At 40.7% G+C, this 12,005-nt stretch overlaps 1 protein-coding gene across 1 annotated transcript; it reads left to right on the top strand.

The window, feature by feature from the left end:
- The first annotated feature begins 1,584 nt into the window (after positions 1–1,584).
- Positions 1,585–8,077, top strand: LOC121303756 (neutral and basic amino acid transport protein rBAT). Its single transcript, XM_041234530.1, has 9 exons — positions 1,585–1,933; positions 2,349–2,522; positions 3,400–3,515; positions 4,209–4,286; positions 5,487–5,548; positions 5,666–5,840; positions 6,076–6,210; positions 6,363–6,476; positions 6,876–8,077. Exons 1-9 carry the CDS (start codon positions 1,585–1,587, stop codon positions 7,236–7,238), a joined length of 1,566 nt encoding a protein of 521 aa, XP_041090464.1. The 3' UTR covers positions 7,239–8,077.
- The last annotated feature ends 3,928 nt before the right edge of the window (positions 8,078–12,005 follow it).

Here is a 12,005-nt window from a genome sequence, read left to right as displayed (position 1 = left end):
GTCTCTTATTATATATTTTTATTTTATTCACTGCAGTGTCAAAGAAACTGTTTGGTACAATTGCAAAGGGGCAGCTAAAATAGAATGAGGCTGCCATTGGAAGAACGGAACCACAGTGGCAACATTTTCATACTCACCCCCTATCAGAATCATTGTGCAGGACCCTTCCCCAGTGCATATTTCTTTATTATTGCTTTGGGTGGCCGGTATCTCCCTCATTATACATGTGAATGCGTCAGGGGAGTGTGGAGGCTTTTCACAGAACCGTGCAAGATCTGGGTGTGAATCACGTCCAGCCTGCTCACTAACTGTGGACTGACAGCCGCTTTAAAGAAAGGAAGAGTGTGGAAGACACAGAGAGAGAAAGAAAGAAAGAAAGAAACCCTGTCCAAGGTAAGTCAAATTAATTTTTGATGCCTTGTAATAGCTGATAGCTGCACGCATAATTAGAAAACTCAAATATATTAGTCATTTAGCAGATGCTTTTATCCAAAGTGACTAACAGAGACTAGGAGGGTTCAGTGCTGTACTTCATAACAAAATAACTGTCACCAACTGAAAATGTGTAATTTGTTTGTAAATGTTTGCAGTTTCAAACGTTCTAACATAATTGTTTCTGTAAATCTTACCTCTTGGGCAGAATGATTCATCCATATATTTGTTATTTTAATTGGTGTAGAACTCCAGAAAGAAATGGCTTTCTGGTGTGAAGCAAAGATACTGATTAAACTTTGAGCACTTAACTTTTGGAGTAACTTTGCAATTTCTTGTACCTTCTTTTTTTTTATTATTTTTTTGAATTATCCAACTCTGAAACGCTTCTCAGCTCAGTGACATACCGTGCCCTTTACAAGTCTAGCTTCCTAAAGGGGTGTCCCACCTTTCATAAGCATTTTGTTTTGGTACGGTGAGATTGACAGAAGGAATAAAGATGATTCTCATAACCCTTTTAAAATGTCTGTTTTACTCGCAGAGGCGTAACAAAGCCTGAAGATGTAACGTATTGGATAACATTAATTTTTTGCAAGCAGTAACAGGGTTGAGGCTAGATCCCATAACAGGAAAACACCTAGGGGCGGGACAAGGGCATGGTATCAACCAAGAAATTTTGGAATCTTTTTAAATGCCTAAACGTTCTTTAACTCTTTACCGTACAAGGGACTTATGTGTCCCACCAATAAAAATGATGCTAACTTTCTTATTTTTACAATGAGGTGCACGAAACAGGGTTTAAAATGTACTGACAGGTTGAATCTGGCCGTCAGTTACCTCCTTGTGATACTTGAGTCACTCTCAAATGTATTTTAAGATTTGAACAAAAAGCGCTCGGTTCCTTGTGTACCGTTAGGGGTTAAAGCCTTTAGGTGGACCAGAATAGTCTCAGAGTTGGTTTTGTTAAACTTGGCATGGGAATGTTTAAAAGAAAATAAAAATCGCTAGTATCATAGCAATCCCTCCATTGAAATCACACCCTTGTCCCTCCCCTAAGTCACCTTTCTTCTTATGGGAACCAGACCCAATCACAGGAGCCTACACATGTGTAAGCTGTTCACTAAGAAAGCTGGTTCCTCTTGACAGGAGAAGATGGTTTTGAAGGGTGACCAGGAGGCAGCAGCTGCTCTGTCTGTGAGCGGGCGGTACTGCGAGACAGAGCCTCTCCTGGGCTCTACCTCCGCTCTCATGTGGGCACCACTGGGGCAGGAGGAGCTGAGATCCCAGGCAGGGGGGTTCAGGTGGCGGGCGTTGCGCTGCAGTCTGCTCACAGTCTTCTGGCTTGCCTGCCTGGCGATGCTGGGCACAGCCACCACCATCATTGTTCAAACTCCACGTCCAGCGCTACCCCGCCTGCACTGGTGGCAGAAGGATCTGTTCTACCAGCTCGAACCCTCTCTCTTTCTAGATACCAACCAGGACGGTATTGGAGACATCAATGGTGAGTCTTCTTTCCTGTCAGAACTGAATCTGCCATGCAATATTAAAAATGCTTTTCAGTCAACTCCACAACTGTGCAATATCTGCGCAATCCACAATCCACTAGCTCAGCAGAATTTGATTGATTTGATACTTTGAAAATCCTACTTAATACTGCACAGCTGTGGATCTATTTTTCTGTTGCAGGGTTGAAGTTGTGAACTGTGATTCAAGTTGTCACCTTTGTGGAACGTTGTCCAAAAAATGTAAGATTTGACAGAGTTGCATGGAGTTGAAAATTTTTGTTTTCCCAGGTACATGTTGCTACAAAATGACAACAGTAAGTCAAGCGAGCCCAGTCCAAACCTGGTTTCAAGCCACAGAAATCATTTTCTGAATATTCACAGTATTTGATGTTCTCCTCTGGGTGCTGGCAGGTATCCGGGCTGGCCTGCCATACTTGCTGTCTCTGAGGGTGGGGGCTCTGATTCTGGGACCCCTCTTCTCAAGTCTCGGGGGATCCGGATCTCCACCCAACCTCACTCAAATCAACCAGACCCTGGGATCCATTGAGGACTTTGAGGAGCTTATTGCTCACAGCAACTCCCTGGGTGAGAACTACTCACAGAGACATTTCCGTTTGACAGACGCATCTAACCTCTTTTGAAGTCCACATAGAACTGGTTTGATATGAAGGAGCAACCAGGTTTGTTCAGGAAAAGGTATCTGAGTTGGTCGCTGTGCCTGCAGTCTTTGAGGGTTCGGCATATGATACCATACCTTGCCTCCCTCTATAGCACGTTGTGTTGAAAGTCCAGACACAAAACATTTTCTGAATTTTAAACATTTAGAATTTCTCTTAATCATTTGACCATTGTCAAAGGTACAGTAGGCATGTCAAATATAGAGGCCAGCTGTAGAATGTGTTCAGGGTACGGTTACTTACTCAGTTACTCAAGTCTTTTCCACGTAAACATCAGTGTTGTACACATGTAGTCTCATCCACATTGATGCAGTTGTAGATCATATAAAAAATTGTTATAGTTTAAACATGTTTTAATCGTGACAGTTTTAAATATTTAGGAAATTAAACAGAATCTAACAAACCTCTTTGCAGTACATTGCAAAGTAGGCAGTGTTGTTCAGTGGTTAAAGTCCAGGGCTTATAACCAGGTGGTCACCAGTTTAAATCCCACCTCTGCCACCGACTGACTTCACTGTGCGACCTGAGTCACTTAACCTCCTTATGCTTCATCCTGCGGATGAGATGTTAAATCAATAGCCTTTGGTAAGTGACTTTGGTTCACTATGAAAGGCGCTATATAAAAAAATAAATACATACGCGAAGTTAAATAAAGACTGCAAAGTTATAATTGAAGTCTTGTTGTGGTGTTGTATCAGTTGGATTACCCTGTGGATCTCTCTCTCTCTCTCTCTCTCTCTCTCTCTCTCTCTCTCTCTCTCTCTCTCTCTCTCTCTCTCTCTCAGGAATCAGGATCCTGCTGGATCTCTGCAGTGTTGAGCCATGGCACCCTGAAACCCTCAACATCTCTAGTAATCACACTCTGCCTGACCCAAACACCAGCCACCTGGGAACAGTGAAGGTAGAAATCTGGGATTTATCTTAAGAGGAAATGGCTTTTTTTCTTTTCGACTTACCCTTTTATGAGCACTTGTATCTGAGTATCCAGGTAGTCAGGGGTTAATTTGGAAGGGGGATAGCAGTTTTGCTTATACACATTCAGTTCATGGAACAGAAACACACTATTGGAATTGGAATGGAATTATTTTTTGCAACAAAAATATATATCTTTTCATACGGCTTATCGTTTGCAAACTGTATAATTCTCGCCTGTCAAACAAAAAGGAACCAGACCTGAGATCTGGTATGCGGTGCATATGGCACAAACTAGCCCATGCCCCGTTACCACCATGTCACTAGGCACCAATAACTACAATAACTTGAGTACATTTTCACAAAACAACCAGCCGTTTGGTAGACAGAAGCAAGTTCTACAACTCTATTGAAAAACAGATTACAAGTGAAATTTACTGCATTCTGAGTGGCTGTTGCTGTTATATACTTTTTGAGGTGCTTTGACCTGCGTTTGACATATGTAACACAGGCAAGATCAGAATGTAGTCAAGCTTCCTTTTGTATTGCTGGCAATCCACGATAGCGGGTCACTGGCTTTGTTCTGATGGCTGGTGTGTTGTTAAGAATATCGTTTTCTATTCTTGCTCTGTAAAATGGCACCGCAGGTAATCAAGGGGGTTGGATTGGTTTATTTTCTCAGAGTGCCCTGCAGTTTTGGTTGGAGCTGGGAGTGGCTGGATTCAGGATTTGTGACGCAGAAGCTGGTAGCTCAACGCAGGTAGGTAAACCGCTGCGATGCACGCGCCACCATAGCGTCAGCATTTATTCTTTAGCCTAGTAAATGCCATTGTCCTCATTTGAGGACAGACAACTTCGACATTTGTTGGAGCATTTTTAACCTGCTATCTACCTGTTATTTTCATTTTCTCTTTAATGTGTTATGATAACTCCCTAGATTTTTGTTAACCGCAAAAGTTAAGTCTAAATTTAACTGGCCCTCCAGATGCTTTTATGGCTTCTCAAAATAAAATAAGAAACTGAAGCTTAAAGTGGTAACTGTCTTGGTCTTTTCAACCCCACTGTGATGATAAAGCTAAATTTTCTATGTGTTGAGCTTCATAGCTGGCATGAAATTTCATTGGTATAATTAGGATGCAGCAATTTGAAAGCAAAGGCTTTAAATATTTTTCTGTGAAAAAATATTGATTTAGAATGTATCAAATCGCATTAATATGTGCTTATGTTCTGATGCCCTTTTCAAAGAAAAATATATTTAGGACTGGACTAATATGATACTAATTTGCATGCTACGGGATATTGGGTATCAAGTTGTTTAATTGAATACTGCAAACTATTTATCAGTTCTTTAAACGTTCAAAAGACAGTCAGATACCAGCCCATAGTTTTATTCAGTGTGTTATTCTTCTGCTTTTTTGTTAAGGTATGGGATGGGGTGCCTAGCTATGTTGTTGACGCTGAATCATTGCAATCCTTTAAAATTGGACTTTGATAGGATTTTGAGATTAATAGACTGCTAGGAGTCAGAGGGGCATTGAGGTAACACTTTACATTAAGTGTCCCTAAGTACAGTGTATTTAAATAGTAATTACTCTAACTACATCTGTAATTACACTTTGTTATAATGTACTTCATGTGTAAATCCTATTAACGGTATATATAAGTACATAATTGTACAGTAAAACCACACAACTGTATTTAAATATACTGTTAACATGATTTAATTACACTGTAATTATGAGTAATTACACATGTCATTACTGAATAAATACTATGAAATATTAAAGCATTGATAGGTTGAATAGCCCCCTCTAATGTTCTAATTCTTATCTATGTCACACTTGCATTTTATATAAAGAACCACATTGGAAACTCAGTTAGGACGCTTTTTAGCACATTATTTAGGGTGTCGGGGTTTGTGATGGTAGTAAAGGTTTATAACGCACTTCTGGTTTTGTAGGCCCTAGAGGAATGGCAAGCGACGATTAAAGTCTACAGCTCGAAGGAGGGCGAGAATGAAAGGTAATTGTTCAAGGACCGTGATTGGACACCTCTGGTTTAATATATACTTTTTCTTAAACAAGATGTATGTCTCATCCAACAGTTAATATGTTTTAATAATGGTTTTACCTGTTCCAGGATCCTGATTGTCTCGTCCGAATGGGAGGATGGTGTTATTGTGAAACGCTCCTTAGCCGATCTCTTCACCCGCCCCCTGCTGCCTCCCTCGAGGGGAAACCTCTCCGCGCAGGAAGTGGCCGACGCAGTGGAGCAAGCGTTGTGCACACCGCCAGAGGCGTGGCCTAGCTGGACGGTGAGTGACCCCCACTACAAAAGAACAGACTCCGTGTAAAGCAAGGGTTAGAGCACAAGCCAGGGTTCAACAAACAATACTCTAAACCAGCTTTCATTCACATTCATTTCTGCTAAATTTCTGAGCATTGTGCTATACTATATATCCTCAAAATAATGCTACCCTTGAATACATGACAATACTGCACACCACAGGTGAGTATTGGGTTCGTCTGCAATCGTTTGTTGTTTTCCAGCTAGGGGGTCCCAAGGTGGGCCACTTGGTCTCTCTGGTGGGTGAACTACAGCGCCTCTTCAGTGTCCTCACCTTCACTCTGCCCGGGGCACCGTTCCTTTACTACGGGGACGAGATCGGCCTTCATGAGCAGCAGGTGAGCTCAAAGCACCAGTCTGCCACTCAGGGGACGGAACATCACGTACAATACATCTGCAGAAATATGCATTTTGAGAATGGCGTTAATCTGAATATAAATTGAACGAAGCAGCGGCAGCATTAAACCTGGACTCTCTTCGTCTACCACAGAACAACTCTGTGACGGAGCTGCCTTCTATGAGGTGGGGCTCATACCAAATCTCTGGGACTGTGCGACATCCCACAGGATCCCCCGGAGGGGCTGAGGCACAGATTTCGGTCGAGGTGAGTGGAACGGATTGGTTATACGTTGGGAACCTTGGTGTGGGTCTTTACCGATACCCTCTGCTTGCTGTATTCCTCTTTATCCCCGATTGATCCTTGTCTATTCTGCATCAGTGGCTGCCAAGGTTGTGCGTGCGATGAAACAGTCAACAAATTCCCTCCATGCACGACGCCACTTGAAGCGAGAGAGAGTTAGTGGGATTTACTTTCCTTGTAAAACGGTGGTAATCTAGATACCAAATCAAACACAAGACATTTCGGTAAATTGCATAAAATCTGTCAAAATAACTGTGGTGCATGTAAAAAAAAATAGTTTTTAGTTTAAATTACCCCCCCCCCCCCCCCCCAAAAGTAAAAAGCTATTAGTGGGTTCTAAACTACCCTCTGTTTTCCCACCAGGCTGAGCTGAAGGAGAAGCATTCAATTCTCAAGCTCTTCAAATCTCTAAGCCAGGCCAGGGCTCTGGAAGTGGCCCTGCAGTGTGGGAATTTCACTCTGCTTCCCTCCATCACCACCACCCCCTCCCCATTTCTGGCTTTTCTACGCTCCTGGGAGTGCATCCACTTCCTCGTCCTGCTGAACTTTGGCCAGCAGGAGGCGGTGCTGACAGACCATTTGACTCCCGGCCTGCCCACGCGGGGCACCATAGTGGTCAGCTCCAGACTGGACCGCCAGGGAGCAGTGGCACTGGACACTCTGCGGTTGCAGCCAAGAGAGGCCTTAGTGGTTAAGTTTATTGATACTGGCTACAATAGGTCCTAGCGCTCTTTCCACTACACAGAATTTCACAAGGGCTGGATTGAAAATCCCTCTTTCATTTAGGTTAAAGACTAAAACTTTTAGAAGCGTACCACAGTAAAAGCACAACACAGTGTAATAAAGCATAGTGAATGCATGGTAAAGCACAGGTAATCATTTTAAAAGAACAGAAGTATGGTAAAGCAGATTCATAAATGTAGCAAACCAGGGTGCACCATTCACAAAAAATTGTGCAGAAATACAGTGGTACATTTTAATAAGCAAAGTAGATTGATATGGCCTTTGAATTGCGTATTCCCTTATTATTTTATGTTTGCATTTTTTTAAATCTCTATATCTGCCTTTGCTTGGCTTTGAGCTTGTCAGGAGACTCCTTTCAATTATTCTAGCATAGAGGAATATAGAGGGTGGGGCTTGTAGAATTGAAAGCTCACATTGTTACTTGACTTGAATGGAATGAGGAAGAATGTTGGTTTGGTGCTGGCAACGATGGCATGATATTTTAAGCCACTTCTTCGTCTAGTTTAACATTGAATATAAATCTGTCTTAATCAAAAATTTGAGATAAGCATAGCAGATCTCACTGTATTCAATGTAAGATTCACTAAATTCATTTTGATTGCTCCTGAAGACAGTTGGTTTATTGAAGTATGAAAGACTGATATTTAATGATTTTTCGGGAGCAGTGGCATTGTCACATGACTAGTTTCACTAACAGAGAATTACATTAAAGTTTATTATAAGAATCAAAAACCAAAAGGACAGCCTTCATTTCATTTACTTTCTAAAACGATACAGCTGGGTGCAAATGCAAACCAAGTCATTATCTTATATATATCATTCCTAACCAGAGTTCTTTTAAATAAATTAAATAAAGTTTGTGATTTTAATGTGTCTAAAGTACAGAGATAAATGACAAATAAAGTATTTGCTTTCTATTCCAGAATCTCTCTCCTTTTTAAATTTAAACAGCTTTGATAAACAGTAAAATTCAATAACATTTCTGAAATTAAAAAGAGGGTTCATGGCGAAAGTTGTCAGTTTTTATCTGCAAACTTTAATCACTATTATATATTATATATATATATTGCTAAAACACATTTAATTAAATATTGAAATACAGCCAATATTAAAAGAATGAAAAAAAAAACTAATTTGAACAGTGAGCTCGATCTCCTGGAGATAAAAAAATTAAACATGAATTTACATTACACCTAGATAGATGAGATGACAAATGTCACATTTATAAATAAACAAACAAATAAATAAATAAACCTTTGTTTTTTGTTTTTTTCTTTCTGAAAAATAGCGAATGGCGTTTTGGTCCTTTTAATCTTAATTGCAACAACAAACCCTCTCTTTAAATTCAGAATCTACTTTTTTCACGGTCTACCAGAAAAGCCACTAAAATAAAGATTTTCTTAAACAAGAACTATTATATAAATTCCCATTTTTGTTAGTGTGGGAGATGCGAGTCCTATGACTTAAGCCCGGACCAAATCAAAACTTTGACCCACCCACTAATCGCAAATTGCAACTCAGAATTTGATGGCGGGTGTTTTTATGAGTAGAAGAAACAAGATTCTTACCAAAAAAGAAAACCCTATTATACACTGTTTTGTAAATTGCGATTAGCGTGTTTTGATTCGTTCTGGGGCCTAGTTTGTCTGTTGTGCGAGTTCTGGTTCGACTATTGCTACCTGTAGCAGCAGATTTGGGACAGAGAAGGAACCCCTAGACCAAACCTTACCTCATACTTCATATTCAGACAGAGTCTACTTTACAAAATATAAATGGATTATAACCCCCTACAAGGAATTAACACTCCCCGGTGACAAGGATAGAATGGAAGCGCCTGTAAGATGACATGGGAAGACCGTGCAACATTTGAGAGCTGAAAATAGGCCCACTTGTGTGGCATTGAGAGGAATTGGCTCACACTGTGATAGTGGGAGACCTGCTTGGCGACATTGCCCTTCTTTCAGAGAATTTTTGAAATACGAACTTTAAAATATGCAGTTTCCTACAACCTAGAATGCACGTTTTACATAAAGCAAAAATTTGTTTCATTATGTCTCATAAAATCTCACTAACAAATTCCATCATACTGAAGAGCCTTCCTTGCCTTTTTAACCCTGTGCTCAGTTGCCCTGTCCTGGCCCACACTTGATTTGTTTTTTAAGCAGCTGGTATAAACTGACTCACTCCAAAAGTATCCTTTTTTAATTTTAAGAACATATTTCTCTCACCCAAGTGCACACATACTACAGAAGGAATATACATTTCTGTGCTTGGATGATATACTGCACAAACAATTGTATATTCTTATATTTTGAACAGAGAAGAAATGACAGTGTGATTAGTATTTTTTATTGTGCTGGGATACTTAGCGAATTGTGGTAGGACTACAGCAGTACTTAAAATTCGTAGCCTATTGCATAGGGTTACCAATTTAAACTATATATTCCTTAATCTATACATTTGGCATGGAATGTGACTTTCACTTAGTATAACCGGAGAATAGGTACACAATTTTGAATGTTGGTTCACTGCATTCTTCTTTATTAGCAATAGTGATTTGCCAGCTGTCTTTACATTTTCCAATAGCATTTCTATAACAGACTAGCATTTGGCTGTAGTTAAAATAAGTGAACTTTATTGTGGTATGCAAATATATATCCCACATTCAGAGCAGCAATACATTTCTTTTTCAGTTCTATGATGTATAATGCATCAAAGAAGTCTAGAACTACTTTGGAAACATATTCCAAATCATTAAACATTCCATGAATTAAAAATGTGTGGGCTTAAAAAAAGTGGGGATTTTTCCTCTGGGATAATGATGTCACTGAGTGTAAAATACTATAGAAGAGCAAGACAGAGCTGTGTGCATTCGCTGGTGTCTTTGAACATTCCACAAGTTACTGATACTATTCCCAGTCAGAGCAGGAATATGGTGTCTCTCTTGTGTGAATTTGCTGGTGTTGTCTCAAGTTTCCTGAAGCACTAAAGAATTTCCCACAGTCAGAGAAGCAATACGATTTCTCTCCTCTATGAATTTGCTGGTGTAAAACAAGGCTGTTTGACCGACTGAAACTCTTTCCACATTCAGAGCAGAAATACGGTTTCTCTCCTGTGTGAATTCGCTGGTGTAAAACAAGGCTGTTTGAGTGACTGAAACTCTTTCCACATTCAGAGCAGCGATACGTTTTTTCTCCTGTATGAATTCGCTGGTGCTTTTTCAGAGTTCCTGACTGGCTGAAACTCTTCCCACAGTCAGAGCACTGATACGGTTTCTTACCTGTGTGAATTCGTTGGTGTCTTTCACGGTTTTCTATCCTACTGAAGCTCTTTCCACATTCAGAGCAGTGATACGGTTTCTCTCCTGTGTGAATTAGCTGGTGTATTTCAAGGTAGCCTTTCCTACTGAACCTCTTCCCACAGTCAGGGCAGCGACACGGTTTCTCTCCTGTGTGGATTCGCTGGTGTCTTTCAAGGTGGCCTTTCCTACTGAAACTCTTCCTACAGTTAGTGCAGCAACACTGTTTCTCTTCTGTGTCAATTCGCTGGTGTATTTTAAAATGGCCCAACTGGGTGAAACCTTTTCCACAGTCAGGATGTTCTTGCCGCCCACCCTCGCTTTAGCTGCTGGACTGGAACCTGGAAAATATGAACAGCAAAGAAAGTAAGAGGGACTGCTTGTAGGCTTAGGGCATGTGGCTAGGTGGTGGAGTGGATTAAAGCATGTGAATGTCATCTGTGGGGAGCTTGCACTGGGTTACACCCCCAGAGAACTGGCGAAATTACAACTATATCTTCCGTTCACCAGTAGCGAGTGAGTGCTAAATTGAACAGAGAGGTACAGGGGGGAAAAAAACCCAATAATCTAACCCTATATGCTCCTGTAACAGAGGATAAATGTTCATACTTAAAAGTACTTTGCATATTGCTAAATTCTGCTGCTAGTAGCTTTCCAAACAGGCTTTAGAGACACCTGCTGGTAGAATACGTGTATTACATTTGCGACTGACTGGAATGTACCAACCTATCGCCTAAGAAAAGGGGTTAATATTTCAAACAAAGTACTTGATGCAAATATTATGTTAACGGATTTTAGAGTGTCTCGCTAATGAAAGAGAGATTATAAAATGTACTGTTATAAATATGTGGGTTTTTAATCATATAGTAACATATTACTGTTTGTTGATTTTATTTGAGTCCAGTCTCATACGTCTTTAGTGGTTTGTACAGTCATATCCAGTCACTTCTATATCTTTCCACGGGGCAGGTGAGATGTGTTTAATTTTGCTCTGTATATGTATTGCTATTGTGAAAAATACTGTCTTGATTTACTTTCGTAGTTGATCATTCTAAACTGCAAAGATATACTGTATTGTTTGAAAACGTATTATAATTGAAAAATACCTTGTTTAAAAATAAGAGTTAGATATATCTTTCCACCGGTCAGAGTACAGACAAACCTGGCGTCTGTGTGATGCATTGCTGAGGGGTCTGCCGTGTAAAAGGAGGCCAGTGATTGGGACGGAGAGCCGTGTCGAAAGCCAGCGACTGTTACACTGCCTCCCTCTCGACCACTCAGTCTAGAAGGACGGTCACAGCTGCTCACCTGTTAGACTGCATTCTGAATGTGACCGCCCGGCTTCCTTTCCACCTCCTTGCTTGCTGTTGGGAGAGCCTTCCTCTCCAGCGCCTTGCACTCTCACGCAGACTCTCTCCAGCACCACGCTACACTCCCGCATGCCTGCAGGC

The sequence above is a fragment of the Polyodon spathula genome, chromosome 35 (assembly GCF_017654505.1).
Source record: "Polyodon spathula isolate WHYD16114869_AA chromosome 35, ASM1765450v1, whole genome shotgun sequence".
NCBI lineage: Eukaryota > Metazoa > Chordata > Actinopteri > Acipenseriformes > Polyodontidae > Polyodon > Polyodon spathula.
The sequence above is the reverse complement of the archived record's forward strand: the minus strand, read 5'-3'. Positions and strand labels throughout refer to the sequence as shown.

Coding starts and splice junctions, on each gene's coding strand:
- LOC121303756 (XM_041234530.1), top strand. CDS start 1,585: ATGGTTTTGAAGGGTGACCAGGAGGCAGCAGCTGCTCTGTCTGTGAGC. Junction 2,523..3,399: donor TGCTCACAGCAACTCCCTGG/GTGAGAACTACT, acceptor TCTCTCTCTCAG/GAATCAGGATCCTGCTGGAT. Junction 6,211..6,362: donor TCGGCCTTCATGAGCAGCAG/GTGAGCTCAAAG, acceptor CGTCTACCACAG/AACAACTCTGTGACGGAGCT.